The 20,367-nt window shown below is 56.5% G+C and overlaps 5 protein-coding genes across 5 annotated transcripts in view; all 5 read left to right on the top strand.

Annotated features, from left to right (window-relative positions):
- The window catches only part of LMXM_34_1160 (putative oligosaccharyl transferase subunit), a gene marked incomplete at both ends in the record, with an annotated part of 2,559 nt that extends 2,357 nt beyond the window's left edge, over window positions 1-202 (top strand). Inside the window, one exon of the mRNA XM_003879063.1 lies at window positions 1-202. This exon is cut by the window's left edge and continues 2,357 nt beyond it. Within this exon, the coding sequence (XP_003879112.1) occupies window positions 1-202 (202 nt within the window).
- A 1,040-nt stretch (window positions 203-1,242) lies between these two features.
- LMXM_34_1170 (conserved hypothetical protein) lies at window positions 1,243-3,057 on the top strand (the record flags this gene model as incomplete). The annotated part of the gene is made up of 1 exon (XM_003879064.1): window positions 1,243-3,057. One exon carries the CDS (start codon window positions 1,243-1,245, stop codon window positions 3,055-3,057), a length of 1,815 nt encoding a protein of 604 aa, XP_003879113.1.
- Window positions 3,058-3,918: 861 nt separating this feature from the next.
- Window positions 3,919-7,362, top strand: LMXM_34_1180 (putative NADH-dependent fumarate reductase; the record flags this gene model as incomplete). The annotated part of the gene is made up of 1 exon (XM_003879065.1): window positions 3,919-7,362. One exon carries the CDS (start codon window positions 3,919-3,921, stop codon window positions 7,360-7,362), a length of 3,444 nt encoding a protein of 1,147 aa, XP_003879114.1.
- A 5,094-nt stretch (window positions 7,363-12,456) lies between these two features.
- Window positions 12,457-13,944, top strand: LMXM_34_1190 (putative NADH-dependent fumarate reductase; the record flags this gene model as incomplete). The annotated part of the gene is made up of 1 exon (XM_003879066.1): window positions 12,457-13,944. One exon carries the CDS (start codon window positions 12,457-12,459, stop codon window positions 13,942-13,944), a length of 1,488 nt encoding a protein of 495 aa, XP_003879115.1.
- A 3,980-nt stretch (window positions 13,945-17,924) lies between these two features.
- Window positions 17,925-20,039, top strand: LMXM_34_1200 (putative pre-mRNA splicing factor ATP-dependent RNA helicase; the record flags this gene model as incomplete). The annotated part of the gene is made up of 1 exon (XM_003879067.1): window positions 17,925-20,039. One exon carries the CDS (start codon window positions 17,925-17,927, stop codon window positions 20,037-20,039), a length of 2,115 nt encoding a protein of 704 aa, XP_003879116.1.
- Window positions 20,040-20,367: the final 328 nt, after the last annotated feature.

Genomic DNA, 20,367 nt, shown 5'->3' on the forward strand with positions numbered 1-20,367 from the left:
CAAGAAGTGGGTTGCTGACCCGGCAAACCGCGTGTGCCGCCCGCCTGGGTCGTGGATCTGCCCCGGGCAGTACCCGCCGGCGAAGGAGATCCAGGAGATGCTGGCACACCGGGTCTCCTTCGATCAGGTGGACAAGGACAAGAAGCGCAAGGCGACGTACCACGAGGAGTACATGCGCCGGATGCGTGAAAACGAGATCTGACGGTAATGGCTGCCGCACCAGCAACAAGGAAAAAGCCAAGACGGCGCGTGCACTGGTCGGTGTTGGTGGTTCGACGGACAATCTCGGGGAAGAGGCTCGCGGGAGCAGGGCACCGAAGAATGCAAAGAGAAGAAATTAGCCGCTCCAAGGGCGTCCCCAACCTCCTCCTCAGTTGTTGATGGGCTTGATGTTTTCGAGTTGGATCGAGGTTGGTGGACAACGCGAGGCGAGAATCCTTTCCTGATGGTGTCCCGGTAAGGCGAGGAGAGGCACAGAAAAACAGACGGATAAGCGATCTTGATTTCCCGGCTCGTGTGTCCATGTGTGTGTGTGTGTGTCTGTGTGTGCGAGAGTGCATACGTGACCCCTATCACTCGTTCTTTCGGGATCCACGACCTCTTGTCGGGGCTGTGAAATGCGCAGAGCAAGCTTCGTCTGTAGCACTCGACTGCTCTCTCTCTCGCCCATGCAACCACCAAATACCTCATCTTTCATCCCAGGCTCGCTTTTCGCTAGTGTACCTTGTACTTTGATCCCTCTCGCCCTGACGCTCTCGTCCCCCTTATACCCGTGTGTTTATATCCTCTCCGTTTCAGCTACATGCACACACACACACGTATTGTTGTACACACATCCGTAGGAGTAGCAATATTGATAGAGGCATAGATCGAAGGTAATAAGATAGTGGTGAGTGCACATGTCCTCAGAAAGGAAAAAACCGGAGCATTAGCGATCAAGCGGAGTAGCATTGCCGCGAGAAGAATATCAGCCCCCCCCCCTCGTCACCACCATCACCACCACCACCGCCTTCCTTCCGTACGGTATCGCTTCCCCACACCCTCCCTTTGCCTGATTTACGTGTCTTTCAACGCACACCTCAGTTGTCAGAGCCGGTAGTGAAGAGGAGGTGGTGGGTGTGTGTTGTTACCACGCATGGAGCAATTCTGTTCCCAGCATCACCCACCCACCCCCTCTCTGCCCACTCCCTCTTTTGGTTTACCTTCATCACCATGAGCTTACAGAGAGTGACAACCGTGAACATGCTGCGCTCCGGCGCTGCCACCGCTAGCTCCGCCGCGGTCTCCAGTCGCGGCGTGGGGCAGCGCAGTCACGGCCTGTCGCCTCGTCAGGTCGGCATGCGTCTTGGTAAAAAGACGACGAAACCAGTCCCTGGACTCCCTAGTGCTGGTGCCTTGGCACTTTGCGTGCACGACCGCTTTCAACGGTGGTGTAATGCGGGAGGCGATGACACAACCCATGGAGTGCGGCGATTCAGACTGAGCACTAGTGCCCAGCACAGCGGCCATCTCCGCTCCAGTGAACGCTCCCTGTCGGCGGGTAGCAAGGATGAAGCACCGAGCACAGCCATCCGAAATGTCAACGCCAGCACCATTGACGCGAGGCTCGCCGCGAAGGACCTCGCGGCTGCGGAGGAGGAACTCCGCCGCCTACAGGAGAACGTTGACGCCTTCGCCGACTCCTCCTCGTCTTTTCGGGAAGAGGATCAGCACCCCAGCGGAGATGTCGCGACTAGTGCGGCGCCGCTGACGTCATCCTCCCCTGTCCCGAGGGAGGCGATCGCTTCGACAACCGCCGCCGACGTGGAAGGCAATGCAACGATCGTTGACAGCGGTGGCGGCGCCGTGCCTGAGTGGCCGGAGCCGACGCTGGACGATATTGACCGCTCCATTCCGCAAGTCGACTGCGAGTTCATCGCCAGCCTCATCCGAAGCCGCAACCTCCGCCGAGACGAGTTCCTCACCAAGAAGGAGGCCGTTAAGCAGCGCGTAGAGGAGCTCACCAAAAAGATGACGTCGACTGTGAACGAGGTCGTCAAGTTACCCTTTGTAGGCGGGCTCGGTCTTGGCTGGCTCAGCAAGCTGAAGGGGGGCGATGAGGCAGAGGGTAGCGAGAGTGGGCTGGTGGCCACGACCACCGAGGCGCCGGTTGTTGCGTCGGGAGCGGTGCTGGAGACGCTGAGCGCGGAAGAGAAGGACCTGCTGCATACGACTCGTCCCGAGTACGACGACGGCTTTGTTCTACTCGATTGCCGCACCGTGAACGAAGTGACTTCGTGGGGCATTATAGAAGGCGCCAAGGTACTGCCCGCCCACGAGCTCTTCGAGGCCTTTCACGCGGCCCCGGAAGAGTTCATGCAGGACTACGGCTTTGCCAAGCCGAGGCCAGAGGATATCATCATTTGCTACTGCCAGTACGGGCCGCGCTCGCTGATGGCAGCGCAGATTCTGAGCTGGATGGGCTACCTAAAGGTTATGCACTTCAGGGACGGCTACTACGAATGGGGCAAGCAGTACAACCTCCTCCTACGGCGATGGATGGAGCATGATAAGGAGAGCGGCAACGAGCTTCGCCGCCTCGCTACCTTTCGCGCCGGCCTTGAGCTGCAGCGTGAAATCGCCCCCGAATTCAACGCACTACCGATGCAGGAGGCCCGCCAGTACCTGCGAGACACGACACGCAGCCCTGGTAAGTTGGTGGTGGGCGATGGTCTGCGGCTGGAGGCGTACAAGATGGTGGCGAAGCTGACAGAGGGACTGGCACCGGCCTCGCTGCCTGGTGTTCTCGATGATGATGACATTGCCCCAACTGGTAGCAGGGGTGCTGCGGAGAGCCAGAGCACCCGGACGCGTCGACTCGGGGAACAGCAACTGACGCGATTTCTCGAGCAGGCGACCGGCCTGGACCCGAAGAAGGAGCTCAGTCGGCCAGCCCTCTCTATGAACATGGGCCAAGCCCAGGCGACGGTGCTGGACTCCTTGGCGTATGGGCACGAGCTGGGTGCCTCCCCGGACGCCAAGACATCGCCTTTGTCGCAGCCGCCGCGACGGAACTAGACGGAGTCCTGAGAGACACGCACGCACAGTTTTCTTCCTTTGCGTAGGTGAGGCCGCTTGCTGAGGTGCAATGGGCAAGAAGGACGGAGTACGCAGCGGCCCTGATTGCATGATATGCATGCAGGATGGTGCTGCTCCGGTGCCACCTCCGTCCTGGAACGAGTGGTGCCGTGGCGTCGTTTCGGCGCACGTTGAGTGCATCTGTTGGTTGCTCCTCCTCTCCCCGTCACTCGCACCCGCGCTCTCCCTCTCTAGCCGTTCTCTGCTAAGGGGGTATTCGACTGCATATGAGTCCCACCCCGACAAAGAAAACGGGAAGAGAGGAGTGGATGACGTGCCACTCTTGCTCTTCTTTTATGGGCTGGCGTCCAGGTGCTCACGTGTCCCGCACGCTCCATGGACCCGCAGCGTCCCACGAGGTGAGTGCACCGTGAGTAACCAGGTGGGCATGCAAGCACCTTTCACGCCCCCTAACCGCCTCTTTACATGTGGGGGCAAAAGTCGACGAAGGGGTGTCCCCGTCACTGACAAGACATCATGCGTCCGCCACCCCTTCCCACACTCCGCTCATCCCTGCCCCCCCTCCCTCCCTCCCTCTCTTTCCCAACAGCAACTGCATGAGTAAGTGAAGCAGCAACTCCACACACACACGCATTTTTTTTACCCTTTTCATTCGTGTTTCCATCCTGTTAGGCTTGACATCGTTTCGAGTCTCTCTGACAAAAGCCCGGGATCTGTGGTTGCCCGTGCCGTTCGCTGGTCTTCACCCCTCCTCCCCCACCTCCGCTCTCTCCGCCAGCAGAGTTCCGTTCCTTACCGATAGCCAAAAAAAAGCCGAAACCAAGAAAAAAGAGCTTAACCATGGCGGATGGAAAGACCTCTGCATCTGTGGTGGCGGTCGACGCCGAGCGCGCGGCGAAGGAACGCGACGCGGCCGCCCGCGCGATGCTGCAGGGCGGCGGCGTCTCACCAGCTGGAAAAGCTCAGCTGTTAAAGAAGGGCCTCGTGCACACGGTCCCGTACACTCTCAAGGTCGTCGTGGCGGACCCCAAGGAGATGGAGAAGGCCACGGCAGATGCGGAGGAAGTGCTCCAGGCTGCCTTCCAGGTGGTCGACACTCTCCTCAACAACTTCAACGAGAACAGCGAGGTGTCCCGCGTCAACCGATTGGCGGTCGGTGAGGAACACCAGATGTCTGAGACTCTGAAGCATGTAATGGCCTGCTGCCAGAAAGTGTACCACTCGTCGCGCGGCGTCTTCGACCCCGCCGTCGGCCCGCTCGTCCGTGAGCTGCGCGAGGCCGCCCATAAGGGCAAGACGGTGCCGGCGGAGCGCGTCAACGACCTCCTCAGCAAGTGCACGCTGAACGCTAGCTTCTCCATTGACATGAGCCGTGGCATGATCGCCCGCAAGCACCCGGACGCGATGCTGGACCTTGGTGGTGTGAACAAGGGCTACGGCATCGACTACATCGTGGAGCACCTCAACAGCCTCGGCTACGACGACGTCTTCTTCGAGTGGGGCGGTGATGTCCGTGCCAGTGGCAAGAACCAGTTGAGCCAGCCCTGGGCCGTCGGTATCGTGCGCCCCCCCGCTTTGGCGGACATTCGAACTGTGGTCCCGGAGGACAAGCGGTCCTTCATCCGTGTGGTCCGCCTCAACAACGAGGCCATCGCCACTAGCGGTGACTACGAGAACCTCGTTGAGGGCCCCGGCTCCAAGGTGTACTCGTCAACCTTCAATCCGACGTCCAAAAACCTGCTGGAGCCGACCGAGGCGGGCATGGCGCAGGTCTCCGTGAAGTGCTGCAGCTGCATATACGCCGATGCCTTGGCCACCGCCGCGCTCCTCAAGAACGACCCGGCGGCCGTCCGCCGCATCCTGGACAACTGGCGCTACGTGCGTGATACCGTCACCGACTACACCACCTACACCCGTGAGGGCGAGCGTGTTGCCAAGATGCTCGAAATCGCTACGGAGGATGCGGAGATGCGCGCGAAGCGCATCAAGGGCTCGCTGCCGGCGCGTGTGATCATCGTTGGTGGAGGTCTGGCCGGTTGCTCGGCTGCGATCGAGGCGGCCAACTGTGGCGCGCATGTGATTCTGCTGGAGAAGGAGCCAAAGCTCGGCGGCAACAGCGCCAAAGCAACGTCCGGCATCAACGCCTGGGGAACACGTGCGCAGGCGAAGCAGGGCGTCATGGACGGCGGCAAGTTCTTTGAGCGCGACACGCACCGCTCCGGCAAGGGTGGCAACTGCGATCCGTGCCTTGTCAAGACGCTATCTGTAAAGAGCTCCGACGCGGTGAAGTGGCTATCCGAGCTTGGCGTGCCGCTGACAGTGCTGTCGCAGCTCGGCGGCGCGAGCCGCAAGCGTTGCCACCGCGCCCCAGATAAGTCGGATGGTACCCCGGTTCCGGTGGGCTTCACGATCATGAAGACTCTGGAGAACCATATCGTCAACGACCTCAGCCGCCATGTTACTGTGATGACGGGCATTACAGTGACAGCGCTGGAGAGCACGAGCCGTGTCCGCCCTGATGGCGTCCTTGTGAAGCACGTGACGGGGGTCCACCTCATCCAGGCCAGCGGGCAGTCCATGGTTCTGAACGCCGACGCTGTCATTCTCGCCACCGGCGGCTTCTCGAACGACCACACGCCCAACTCGCTCCTGCAGCAGTACGCGCCGCAACTGTCGTCCTTCCCCACCACCAACGGTGTATGGGCCACAGGTGATGGTGTGAAGATGGCGAGCAAGCTGGGCGTGGCGCTGGTAGACATGGACAAGGTGCAGCTGCACCCGACCGGTCTGCTAGACCCGAAGGATCCGTCGAATCGCACCAAGTACCTCGGTCCCGAGGCGCTGCGTGGCTCCGGCGGCGTGCTGCTGAACAAGAACGGTGAGCGCTTCGTGAACGAGCTGGACCTGCGCTCCGTCGTGTCGCAGGCGATTATCGCGCAGGACAACGAGTACCCCGGGTCCGGCGGCAGCAAATTCGCGTACTGCGTGCTGAATGAAACCGCGGCGAAGCTCTTCGGCAAAAATTTCCTCGGCTTCTACTGGAACCGCCTCGGTCTCTTCCAGAAGGTGGATAGCGTCGCTGGTCTGGCGAAACTGATTGGCTGCCCGGAGGCGAATGTGGTGGCAACCCTGAAGCAGTACGAGGAGCTCTCCTCCAAGAAGTTAAACCCCTGCCCGCTAACTGGCAAGAGCGTGTTCCCTTGTGTGCTGGGTACCCAAGGGCCCTACTACGTCGCCCTCGTCACACCGTCGATCCACTACACCATGGGTGGCTGCCTCATCTCGCCCTCGGCGGAGATGCAGACGATAGACAATAGCGGTGTGACCCCCGTTCGTCGTCCCATTCTTGGTCTCTTTGGCGCTGGCGAGGTGACGGGCGGCGTGCACGGTGGCAACCGTCTCGGCGGCAACTCGCTGCTGGAGTGCGTCGTCTTTGGCAAGATCGCCGGCGACCGTGCGGCCACGATTCTGCAGAAGAAGAACACGGGGCTATCCATGACGGAGTGGTCGACCGTGGTGCTGCGTGAGGTGCGCGAGGGTGGCGTGTACGGTGCCGGCTCGCGCGTGCTGCGCTTCAACATGCCCGGCGCGCTGCAGAGGACTGGCCTTGCACTTGGTCAGTTCATCGGCATTCGCGGTGACTGGGACGGCCACCGACTGATTGGCTACTACAGCCCCATCACGTTGCCGGACGATGTCGGTGTGATTGGCATCCTTGCCCGTGCCGACAAGGGCCGCCTGGCGGAGTGGATCTCTGCCTTGCAGCCTGGAGACGCGGTGGAGATGAAGGCGTGCGGGGGTCTCATTATCGACCGCCGCTTCGCCGAGCGCCACTTCTTCTTCCGTGGCCACAAGATTCGAAAGCTCGCCCTCATCGGTGGCGGCACGGGTGTCGCGCCGATGCTGCAGATTGTGCGGGCTGCGGTGAAGAAGCCCTTCGTGGACTCGATCGAGAGCATCCAGTTCATTTACGCCGCCGAGGACGTATCGGAGCTGACGTACCGCACCCTGCTTGAGAGCTACGAGGAGGAGTACGGCTCTGAGAAATTCAAGTGTCACTTCGTTCTCAACAACCCTCCTGCCCAGTGGACCGATGGCGTCGGCTTCGTTGATACCGCTTTGCTACGCTCCGCCGTGCAGGCGCCGTCCAACGACCTTCTGGTGGCCATCTGCGGTCCGCCGATCATGCAGCGTGCGGTCAAGGGTGCCCTCAAGGGTCTCGGCTACAACATGAACCTCGTGCGCACGGTGGATGAAACAGAACCCCCCTCGGCCAAGATTTAAAGACAACCACGAAAAAAAAAACAGCGTAGGTCTCTGTGTAATTCCATTCGCCCCGCTTCTCACACCTGGGTGGAGGGGCGAGAGAGAAAAGAAAGCACACGCGCGCGCAAAGGAGGGTGCGCTACTGCTGAATGAGGCGAGACATCACGTCAACCTCACTTTCTGTGCTGCGTTCACATGCACACAACACCCATCACCTCACGAGGACTGGTCTCCCCGTTTTTTTTTCGTTTCTATCCCTCTGGCCCTCCCCGGCTTGTAGGCTCCTACCGTTTTTGCGTGCGCTTTCTTCCCTTTTTTGAAACTGACTTGGTGCGGTATGCTCCTGGGTACCGCGCCACACTGCGCACGTGCGTGCGTGCGCGTGCATGTGTGTGTGAAGCGTGCGCTACCTCTGATTCTGTGTGGTGCAGGTTTTTCTTGTTGTTTTCGTGGCATGCTTGTGTTTCTTTCGAGCTTTGTGCTCACATTTGCGCACACACAAGCACAGACAGAAGGTAATATTTTTCCGCATGCATGACGCAACACCCACTCACCGCTTCTCCTTTGTTTTGTCTTTTTTTTTGCCACACCCGTCCTTTTATTCTCCATCTCTGTCAAGTGCATGCGTGTACGAGCCATCACGGCGTGAGCGTGGGAGGAGGAGGACGGTGTGACGTCCACAACGATGAGTGCAGCATACGTACAAAGGAAAACGAATATATATATATATATGATGCAGACAGCTCATACAAGGTGCAAGCGAGAGTTGGGCATTACCACAATGAAAGGGGTCACACCAGCACATCCGGAGCACACACGCACACGTGTAAAGGACTCTTGTGTGTGCCCGTGCATTACCATTTCAGCGGCAGGAAGAAAACAGAAAAGGGCCAGAAACGCACTCACCGGTGTCTTCCTGCTATGAAAAACTTTTATTCCGTTTTGCTGCTTGTTCCTGCTGATGAATGGCTGACTGATATTTATGCTTGATGTAATGGATGCTCTTCGGCTTCTCAGGGCCATTTTTTTTATGGAGGGCGTCTTCAGCACTTCAAGGGTAATGTGATTTGCGTGCGTTGGAGTGTAAACGTGTGTCTGTGTGTGTGTCCTGGCGGAGAGGCAGGGGCGAGTGGAACTTTGCCGCTGTTTGCTTTCTGTCGTCCTTCCATGTACACAGTTTGACCCCATTTTTTTTCCTTGGTATGGAGAGGGAGGGGGGCTGTGATGGTGGTGGTGGTTCTCTCTCCGTTGTTGTCATCGTCGTTTGGCTGTTGTTGTTTTTCGTGACCTCTGCGGTTCTTTTGTTTTTGCCTTTCACCTTGTTGCCTGCGCTGCCTTTCCTCTCTTGTCTCGTCTATCTTTGATGCCTCTTCGCTTTGGCTTTTTTGTCTGTTGTTGTTGCTCCTCTTTTTTTCTCCACGAATCAGCCAGAGTATACACACACACGCACGCACCCTGACAGCCTGCGCCTTTCCTCACACTCCCCCTCTCTCCTCCAATACAAAATCGCAAGAGGGGCAGAAGGCAGCGGCGGCGAAAGGTGGACATCCATTTCCTCGAAGGGGGTGAGTAGAAGGAAAGTGACAGGGGAGATCGCAGCAAATGCCTGCACATGTTTCAAGCATTGCCGCCACCATCACCCTTTTCTAATTCCCCAAGGTGCTTCGTGGAAGGCTCAAACCAACCCAACGAGAAAGATTCGCGTAGCGCCGAGTCACACCCGCTGGGTCACTTGTCTTTGCAATCTTCTGAGAGGAAGCAGCGCGTTTGCGCGTGTGCGAGAAAGATCGGATATGTGTCCATGCCTTCCCGTCTCGGGGTCCCTCTTTCTTCTGTCCTTTCTGGTGCAGTCTCAGTGACCCCGGGGTGAGTGGGTTGCACCATCTCTCTGTGTTTTGATGTGTGTATCTGCGGGCAGAGCGTAGCAGACTGTTCATCAGTCGTTGCCACTTCCTCGTTTGTTCTTCGTTTTTCTTCTGTTTTCCCCTTGTGCGTGCGCCTTAGTCTATTCTTCCCCACGCTCTCCGTTTAGTGGCCACGTCGATCTGTGTCCTCTCTCGAATTTCGACTCGCTGTGTGAAAGCGACGGGGAGAGTGCATGGATGTACGAGTACGTTCATCCATGTGCATGTAGCAGCTCTCTGCCCCCCCCCTACTCCCCCCTTTGCTCGCCGTCCTTTGATCCTCTCTTTTTTTCTACATGTATCTTGTCCATGATTTTCTCTTCATGTTCCTGAACCTCTTCTGTTTTTTTTTAGGGGGTCACCTTCGCTGGCGGGAACAAATCGTGAAGGGAATGCGACGTAGGGTGATGGAAAGAGAAGGAGGCAACGCTAATATACGGAAAACGCCTGTGTCAAGCAGTTCCGCAACAACGCAGCAGTCCTTTTTCCCCCTCTGAGCTCAGTGTTGCCCCTAAAAACAAACCATAAAAACCACACGGTCATTTACCACTCGCACGCACATTCCCTGCGCGCAATTCTCGACATGCCCACTACCTCTGAAAAAGATACTCATCTTTTACTTTCCATTCTATTCTAGTATCGTCTATCCCCCTTTTGTCTCCCTGTCGCACCAGCACAAACCCGTCCCCGCTGCCCTATTCTCGAGCTGCCTATCAAGTCAAAATGGCCAGAAAATGTACCTGTCCTTTTTTGCGAGTGGTGTCGGAGTGCCGCACCGCCAAGATCGAAAATCTTGTGCGCACAAAATCGTGAGCGCGTACACACACACACGCACACCCAATGGAAACCTGTGCCCCAGCGCGTCAAGGCGCAGCGATGGTACCCCCTCTCTCTCCCCTTACGCTGAGAGCACGCCATTGCCGCGAACGCCGTCTCTCTTCTGATTGCATCCTGTGCGAATGTGCCCTCTCCCACCACCACCACTCTGATGCAGTGTACCCTGCACTTCTTTGACGAGAGGGATGGCGCACACTCAGCTCCACCTCCACGTCCTTTATTCTCCCTCCAAGCCCACCGCCATTTCGCGCTCCCCTCGCAGATGTGAGCAGTGCCGCACGTTGCGTGCCATCAGTCTCAGCGTTGCGCCTATTTGATGGGACTTGGATATCCTTCCTCGCTGCCTTGGTAACAACCGCGGCACGCGGTGTTTCTTCTTCTCGCTGCTGTATCCTCTTCCATGGGAATAGATCTGTGCGCGTGTCGTCTGCGCAACGCGTCCACCACGTGGAAGTGGGCAGAATCGATGAAAAAGAGAGGTGGGGTCACCAGAGAGAATCGCACGGAAGGGCAATCCTGTTGTTGTTGTTTTCATGAAGTGGACGTGGACTTCATCGACTTTGGTTGTCGTCGTGGGGCCCTCTCGACGCCGTCCCTCGTTACTGCTTTTCTTTTGGTCATGTGGAGGCTTGCAAGGACGGGTGCCCGTGAAGCTACACACGCATACACACCAACAGAGGTGTAGTATTAGCCATGCGCGGCCCCCTCCATACCCTTCCCGCGACTGTGACTCATTCCATTTATCTTTCTTGATGCTGGTCTTTTCCGCTGCCGTGCCACCGCGCTCTCCACCAAACATGTGGGCAGTGATCCACACAAATATATATATATATATGTACTGAAAGTGTGACTCATCGCCAACATTGCATGTCTCTTTTCCCGTGTCTGTCCTGTTATCCCGCCAGCTAGCGTTCTCCTCTTTTTTTGTCGCCGTCGCATGCTCTCCGTCCAAGGGGAGAACGGCGAGACATGGACGATCTCCTCGTCGGTGTCTGCCCCCCCCCCTCCCTCCCCCCTAAAGCTGCACCGTCGCTTTCTTCGTGCCTTTTTCGGGCTGATGCTCATTGTGTCCGTGGTCGTGTCGAGTGGTCCGTTTCTGACCCCCTCCCCCTCATCCGCTCCCCCTGCTTCAGGGCGGGAGTTTTAGGAGGAGGGAAGATGGGACTTCCTGCCCCGAATGTGTCAAGACCGGGGTTATGATGACGCGGTTGGGTGATCGGAGATCACCGGGCCCGGTCGAGGCAGCTCTTCACACCGCTTCTTCCAGTGCACCACCGACTTGCGAAGATCTGTGATTGTGCATCGGTCTCAGTTACCACACTCTGTATCTTCCAATACACTTCCCATGCAATACGGGGCAGAAAAAAGGGGAGTAGGCAGACAGTAACTGTATTCCTCTACGTGTCTTCGCCATACACACCTATTCGGGCACCCCGGATGACTCTCGATTAGGCTGATCATACGCCTCTTTCTCTTTCGCGCACGCATCGCGTTTTGCTCACCTCATATTCCCCGACTCCTCTACTGTTTACCTCTTCGATCTCTCTTGCTCGCTTTGCGCGTGTGTGTGTGTGTGTGTCGCTACAGTCTTTACACTCTTTTCTTCGCTTTTACTCCTGTTCTGTGCCCCACAAGGGCAAGGTTGTTTCTTGGCACACGCGGACACTGGAGCAGCTGGGGACTAGCTTGTCGTGGACGTGTCACCACTTTTGGTTCGGTTCGCGAGGGGAGCTACAATATTGCTCGTTGCCTCTCCTCGTTTTCTTCGCGGAAGTCCCCATTTCACGTTGCGCCCGTTGGCGCCTTCACTGCTCACTCTCCCTGCAGACAGAGGGAAGGTGAGTCAAACAACCGATCGCTCAGCTGTGTATGCTCTCCTCACCGCCAGCTCTTTCTCCTGAGTTGTTTGATTTTTCGCATCCACCGGCGCTGGTGTCACCCCATCTGACCCCCTCAGAGGGAAAGGGAATTTAGGGGGACAATGCGCGTGGTGCCTGGCGAGCGTGTGCGCCGCCGAAACAGCAGTGCGAGTCCTCGCTCTTCCTCGGCAGCAGCAGCCGTTAGTCGCGGTAACAGACGTCGAGGGGGCAGCTCTGGTGTTGGTCGCAAGCACCTCCTCTCGTTCATCCCGCAGCATCGCGTTCTCGCCCTGGTGTGCCTTTTGCTTGTGCTGCTAATCTCGTTCGTGTGGGTTGCGCATCGCGACAGCGAGACAAGCGGGAGAAACCTGAAGTGGTGGTGGATGCTGTCGTGGTTGGAAACAAAGGCATCTTCCATCTCCCCTGCCTCTCACCTCACCCCCACCCCTCCAACAGAGGGACTTAACACATCCTCTGGCCTCTCCCCATCCACTACATCAACCCCTGCCGCCATGTCTCGAGTAGCCCCTTCAGTAAACCGTGTCGTCATCATCGGCAGCGGACTTGCAGGGCAGTCCGCAGCGATCGAGGCCGCCCGCGAGGGCGCTAAGGAAGTTGTCCTCATTGAAAAGGAAGCGCGCCTGGGGGGCAACAGTGCCAAGGCCACGTCTGGCATCAACGGCTGGGGTACAGCAGTGCAGAAGGCCGCCGGCGTGGACGACAGCGGTGAACTCTTTGAAAAGGACACGTTCGTTTCTGGCAAGGGTGGCATCTGTCAGGCAGAGTTGGTGCGGACGCTCTCCGACCACAGCGCAGAATCCATCGAGTGGCTCTCCTCGTTTGGCATCCCGCTGACCGTCATCACGCAACTCGGCGGCGCGAGTCGCAAGCGCTGCCACCGTGCCCCAGACAAGCCGGACGGGACACCGCTCCCGATCGGTTTCACCATTGTCCGTGCGCTGGAGAACTACATTCGCACAAACTTGTCCGGCACCGTGCTCATCGAAACCAGTGCGCGTCTCATCTCACTGACACACAGAAAGGAGGGCGACGTGGAGGTGGTGCGAGGCATCACGTATGCCACGCAAACTGGAGGTGGCGAGGAGCAGACTCGCGAACTGCATGCTGACGCTGTCATTCTCGCCACCGGCGGCTTCTCGAACGACCACACGCCCAACTCGCTCCTGCAGCAGTACGCGCCGCAACTGTCGTCCTTCCCCACCACCAACGGTGTATGGGCCACAGGTGATGGTGTGAAGGCGGCACGTGAGCTGGGTGTGGCCCTGGTAGACATGGACAAGGTGCAGCTGCACCCGACCGGTCTGCTAGACCCGAAGGATCCGAACGCCAAGACACTCTTCCTCGGCCCCGAGGCGCTGCGTGGCTCCGGCGGCGTGCTGCTGAACAAGAACGGTGAGCGCTTCGTGAACGAGCTGGACCTGCGCTCCGTCGTGTCGCAGGCGATTATCGCGCAGGACAACGTCTACCCCGGAACAGAGAGTCGCCGTTACGCGTACTGCGTGCTGAACGACGCGGCTGCTGACGCATTTGGTCGCAGCTCGTTGAACTTCTACTGGAAAAAGATGGGGCTGTTTTCTGAGGCTACAGACGTCGCCGCTCTTGCGGCTCTCATTGGATGTCCGGAAGAAACCTTGACGCACACGCTTTCCGAGTACGAGAAGATCTCCGGCGGCCAAAACCCCTGCCCGCTAACTGGCAAGAGCGTGTTCCCTTGTGTGCTGGGTACCCAAGGGCCCTACTACGTCGCCCTCGTCACACCGTCGATCCACTACACCATGGGTGGCTGCCTCATCTCGCCTGCAGCAGAGATCCTGAATGAGCAGATGCACCCGATTCTTGGTCTCTTTGGCGCTGGCGAGGTGACGGGCGGCGTGCACGGTGGCAACCGTCTCGGCGGCAACTCGCTGCTGGAGTGTGTCGTGTTCGGTCGCATTGCCGGGCGTCACGCTGCACGCCACCTCGGCCCAGCGGTGCCTTAGTCACACAACTTGATTCTCTTCGGTGCATTCGTCTTATTGCGACACCCTTTCGCACACACCAAAACAGCGCAGCGATTCCCTTTTATCGTCGTCCGTGTCTCTGTTCTATTTGCCTCCTGCCCCAATTAAACTGCCAGGCCTCTCTGCTTGCTCTTCTTTGCCTCGGGCTCTCCTCTGGCGCCTGCCTCGGTGCCACCGTGCGGCGCGCGGCGGGCCTCTTCCGCCCCCACCCCGAGGCCCCGCCCACGTCCCCACCCCCGCGAGGGCCGAATGCACCCCCCAAGGCCCCAGCCCCCCCCCCCCCACCCTGCCCCGACCCCGGCCAAAGCGGCCCCCCATCCAGGAAACCGGAGAAAAAAGCCGGGGCAACCCACGAAAAAGGCGGAGAAAGAGACGGGCGACCAGCCCCGACAGCGGGGAGGGGCCGGGCAGCCCAAAGATGAATCCTGGGGGAGGAGACGGCAAACGCGACCACCGCAGCGCCAGCGGCGACGATCCCATGACAGCGGTGCCTTTTAAGATTCCGGCTGCGGCGACTGCTCAGGGGACCCTTCGCAGCGGCAATTTTGAATCCACGGCGCGGCTTTTGCAAGCTTTCCCGCCCCGTGGAGGTGGAAAAGGCGCACCCTTAGCGGACCAGGCCTGGTGATATTGGCGCATCCCGGGGCTACTTTGGGTCGTTTTTACATCACTAAATCGCACAAACGCCGGGTCATCGAGCGCCAAAGTGGTTGATAGCGCCGCACCCGACAACTTTCAGCGGTGGGGAGATGCAAACCTGGAAAGTGACCCGGGGCCCTTTTCCACACCACTGCCCGCGCCCCGCCTGCCGGACCCTAGGCTGCACCCGCCCACCCTGAAAGCCACGCGTGCAACCACCCAGCTTCCACCATGGCGGGGCATCAAACCGTAGAACTGCGCTGGCGCGGCCGGCCTCTCTACAAAAAACGAAAGGGGGCGAGGTATTAGCCACCAAGAGGCGTTCGCAGAACGAACAACCAACGCCCCACACCACCTTCGGGGAATGGGGAAGCCGCAGGCACCACGAGAGACGAACCACCGTGAGCAGAAAGAAAAGACAAAACCACGAGGCACCCACGCCGGAAGAGAAAAGGCCAGGTAAAAAAAAAATAAGACCCGAGAACCGAGAAAACACAACCACACGCGCAGCCACACACACACACAAAAAGCAAGACGACCGGAAACATAGCCACAGCGACCGCAACACTTATAAATATACATGCAGACAGAATACACCGGGGAAAAAAAAGGCAACACACAGCCCTCTCGAGATGACACAACCCGAAGAAAGAAGAAAGGCAGGTGAAAAAGATAGCGCGTTTTCGATAAAAAAAGGAGCCGCGACAATGAAATACGGGATGCACAGACCCTTTCCCTTTTCACACGGACTGGCGCTTTCAAGAACCAAAGAGTGGCAGACGGTAAAAGCAGATGCCCCGCGACACGGGGTATACTGGACCCGGAAAAGGGTGTTACAAGACACACAATCGTTCAAAAAGAGCCGGAACGAAAGAAAACAGAGAGGAAGGAAAAAAAGATACCGGTTGAAAGTAAAAGTAAAATGCGAAGAAAAACAAAGAGCAGCCCAAGAGCACAAACCCCAAGTTGTGGAAATATTGGCCCTGGCTGAAAACAAACGAAAGTCCCGTAGCCCCGGGACGCTTCCTTTTGACTTCACAACCCCCTTGCAAAACCACACAAACCACCATTTTCCTTGACTGAAAAATCACCAGAAAGACGCCATGTCTTGCGACAGGGCTTCTTGGCCGGGGTCTCTGAAGCGCCCCCGCCGTCCATTTGCCTGAGGGGACCAAAAGGCCATCAATACACCAGGCTGGAGATACCACGAAGCCAAAAAAAAAGGGGGCTGCCAGAGAAAAAGCCCACTTGTTATTATGACCCTAGGAGCGCCCAAAGGCGCGGGACAAAAAGCACGATGCGGAAGCACATCGCGGCCACGGAACGCAAAGCCCACCACTTTTCACGATAACAATTTTTTTACGGATGGGTAAGGCCAAGAAAATTCTCGGTGTTTTTATTAGTTTTTGAGAAACGAATCTATAGCTTTATTTGGCGCGGTGATCCTATTTGCGTGATGGCGTTATTTGGCCCCACCCTTCCAAACTTACAAACCCCTGTTTTGTTGTTTCTCTTTAAAAACCGGATATCGGCTAAGTTTTTCAGGGTTAATGCCCCAAAACATCCCGGCAAGAAGCGGGTGTGTGCTACAGAAAAAACATGTTTTTTTCGGCGTGGGGTGGGGGGATTTGAAGGGGTTGCCGGGCAAGAAATGGCGGACACTTGGGATTTCCCGCTCGAAGGTGTGCAGAGACGGTGGCGGCCTCCGTTGGAACAGCGCCGGGCGTCGGTAGGGGGCCGTTGGCTGCTCGGGGGGGTCTGATAGCATCCGCTGTGGCGTGGGGGGCTTTTTTCCCCCAAAAGATGGCCAGACACGGTGACCCCGGCAGGGCCGTCGTCTTGTTCTTTGTTTTGGCTGTTTCAGGAAAAAAAGCTGTTGCCGTCGTGCTTTGTTACCCTTGGCTCCCTATGTGGGACCTAAATGACCGCTAGCGCACCACTTTCCACGGCGCGCGTGCGCCAGCAGGCGTTTGACGTTGGATGAAAGAGTTGGGCCCAAAAGGGGCCGCCCGAAGGCAGCTTTTTTTACGCAGCGGGTGAGGCAACGCGGCTGGGGTGGGGTGGGCGGAAACCGTGGGGGTTGAAATGCGCAAGGACAATAAATTGCAGTTATTCTGAATAAGGAAGAGTCCATGGGGAACCCCCAATCAGGAAAAATAACGCCCTGGGGAACCAAGGCCTGAGGCCTGGGGCTTTGACGGAAGCCTGTGGATAAGAGAGCCCTTGGTGGGGTTCTTTGCGGTCTTTTTTTGCGTCAACTTTGGGGGAATATTCACACCTCAGTTTCACTGAACCCAAGTGTCAAAACCTCAACTCTAAATTCGCCGGATTACTCTTGACGAGGTTTTGGTGATATTGCGTGGTCGGGCGCGTTTCCCCATCGCCTGCGTAGGCTGCGTGGCGGGGGTGTTGTTATGAATATGGTGGGGAACCGCCCGCTTCCTATTTGCCGAGCTAGTGGTCGGCAAAGTTGCGCCGCTGGAAACGCATGGTCGTGGGTGTTGGTGGTTGTGATTGCTTCTTCTGTTTTTCCCATTCTCTAAAGCTCAGCCGGATCCCCCCCTTCTCCACGAAACGGCTGAAGTGCAGAGGAGAGGCGTGTTGCATTCGTGAAGGCTGACGTTGCGGTTGCGGTGGGGAGGGGGGCGGTCGGTTGTCTCCATGGCTGAACGGTCAAAAAGAAAGTGTAGAGGGTGAGGCGGGTGCCATCAGGAGAAAGTGCAGACTCCCTCAAACAGGCAAAGGGAGAATAATGGAGCCCTGCCGCAGCGCCTTTTTGAGCGTTGAGGCGCGCAGCTTTCATTAGGCTGGACATTGACTCTATTTGGCTTGTCGGTGGTTATTAGAGGTGGCCGAAAAGCTACTTGGCGCGATGCTTCGCCCACTCCATAGCGAGTACATAGTTGACATTTCCCACAATGCATAGGGATAAGCGTTGATGAGGCAAATGCACTGGTGCATAGGGCCAGTAGAGAGAGGAGGGTGTTCAGCTGCTGCGTTGAGACTCTAAGTGCCGGATACAACATTGTGAGATGTGAGTCAAGTGCTTGTATCCTCTTCTGGATTCCGCATTAATACTAAATAAAGGACTGGGGGTTCACCTCGCTCGCAGAGTTGATCTTTCTCGCTAGAGGAAACCACGTAATGGAACAGTACTACTTCCTCATCACGTGGAGCAGGTTCATACCATGTTTTCTGTCGTGAAAGCGTATGGAATTCTGCTTACCGATTCAAACAAACAAAAAACAGCTAAACTTCACCTCTTTCTCTCACACCATATTTTTATTGCTTCAAGATGGAAAGAAAGTAAGTGTGGGAAAATGGAGGCGAAGCACAGCAGCCGTAATCCTTTAACGGGAAGGGAATACAGCTCCCGGTACTTTACTCTTTTGAAAGGGCGCGAGCGGCTCCCTATTTTTGCAGCCAAGTCGCGTATTCAAAAGCTGGTGAGTCAGTATCAGACGCTACTTCTCGTTGGAGAGACAGGCAGTGGAAAGACAACTCAGGTTCCTCAATACATTTTGGAGCTCAATCCGGAGCACGGAATTGCTTGTACGCAGCCGCGGCGTGTCGCGGCAACAAGCGTGAGTGAGCGCGTGGCTGAGGAGATGGATGTTGAGCTAGGCGAGGAGGTAGGGTACTCTATTCGTTTCGATGATAAGAGTTCTGAGAAAACGCGGCTGAAATACCTGACAGATGGTATGCTTCTGCGCGAGGCGATGACGGATCCGCTGTTGAGTCGCTACAGTGTCATTGTTCTTGATGAAGCTCACGAGCGCACTGTATCGACAGACATTTTGATCGGCACCTTGAAGGAGCTTCTTCCAAAAAGACCAGATCTCCGCATTGTAGTGATGTCTGCGACCCTCGAAGAAAAGCGCTTTCAGGAGTATTTTTCTGAGGCACCGCTTGTCCATATTTCCGGCCGTATGTATGGTGTTGAGGTGTACAACTCAAAGGCACCTGAAGCTAACTACGTGGAAGCGAGCATTCGCACAGCAACGCAGATTCATCTGTACGAAGGCGAGGGCGACATCCTTATTTTTTTGACTGGTGAAGATGAAATCGAAACGACTGTGGAGCGGCTGCAAAGCGGTATCAGGATGGCAGAGCACAGCAGTGCCAACTGCCACCACGGCCCCGTTGCAGTCTTGCCTTTGTACTCCGCCCTACCCCCGTCGCAGCAGCGGAAGGTGTTTCAGACAGTACCGGAGGGAACGCGCAAGATAGTTGTGGCGACAAACGTGGCCGAAACCTCATTGACGATTGACGGTGTTGTTTTTGTGATTGACTGTGGCTTTTCGAAGCAAAAAGTTTTCAATCCAAAGCTTCGAGTGGAATCGCTGCTTGTTACACCAATTAGCCAAGCGAGTGCTCGACAGCGCTGCGGTCGTGCCGGGCGTACCAGGCCGGGAAAATGCTTCCGACTCTATACGGCAAAATCTTTTCACTCTTCTCTGCAGCCCAACACGTACCCTGAAATTCTTCGTTGCAACCTCGGGAGTATTGTTTTGCATATGAAAAAAATGGGTATTGAAGATTTGGTGAACTTCGACTTTGTGGAGCCGCCGGCGCCTGAGACGCTGATGCGCGCGTTGGAGTTGCTCAATTACCTCGGCGCGCTGGATGACGATGGCAATCTGACGGAGGAGGGGAATTTTATGTCAGAGTTTCCGGTCGATCCGGAAATGGCATCAATGCTTTTTCACAGCCCTAAGTTTGGATCTTCTGAGGATATTGCACGAATTTGCGCTATGCTGTCTGTGCAAAATCCATTCATTACTCCTTCAAATGACCAGCGAGGCCGTGCATTGCGGTGCCGCGAACAGTTCTATCATCCAACAGGGGACCACATTTCGTACCTGAACACCTTCAATGTGTTCTACGAGATGAAGAACCAGAGCTCCTCTTGGTGCACCGAGAACTACATCAATCCTCGGGTTATGAAGCAAGCGGTGAACATTTACCGCCAACTTGTCGGAATCTTGCGACGTCTAAATTTGCCTATTTGCAGCACGTACACAGCGCAGCAGCGGCGTGTGCAGGGTCACGACGTTCCAGCGGAGTTGGAATTTGCAAACGAGGTGCGCCGCGCCATAGTGAAAGGTTACTTTACAAAGGTGGCGCTCTCTCTTCCGACAAAGCACCAGTTTATGACGCTTAAAGACGATGTTAAATGCCTTCTTTTTCCATCGACATACCTGAACCGCCGCCCCAAATTTGTGGTATTTAATGAGCTAGTCCTGACGAGCAACACGTATATTAGAACGGTAACAGCTGTCTCTGAAGACTGGCTGATCGAGTCGAGCCCTTCGTATTTCGCCCATGATGAGTTCGAAGGGATTACGAAGCAGGTTTTTGATGAGGTTTTCCGAAGGCAAGGGAAGGAGAAAGAGCGTCGTTCGAAACGAACACGGACACCTAGTGATGACTAGCCCCTTTCTCAAAACACACACAAATCCGACTCATAAGTCTATAATTGTTCTCGCTAAATCGCCTATTGCTCTTATGTCCGTAGCGTAACGACGTCTAAAACGAAAAGTGAACAAAGACAAAGAGGCTTCGATAAAGCGCAAAAATCCGTATGGTGGTGTCTTGCTGGCCGCACTAGTTGATCTCGTCTCGATTGAGAAAGCTCTTTTTTATTTGAGCGCTTGTACTGAGACTTGGTGGTCTTCTTCTGAGTGCAAAATCACGCGCGCTTAATGAAGAGGAACAAAACAGACAGCAAAGGGAAATGGAACTCCTCTTTCCTTCTGATAC

This window comes from Leishmania mexicana, chromosome 34 (assembly GCF_000234665.1).
Source record: "Leishmania mexicana MHOM/GT/2001/U1103 complete genome, chromosome 34".
In the NCBI taxonomy this organism is placed as follows: domain Eukaryota; phylum Euglenozoa; class Kinetoplastea; order Trypanosomatida; family Trypanosomatidae; genus Leishmania; species Leishmania mexicana.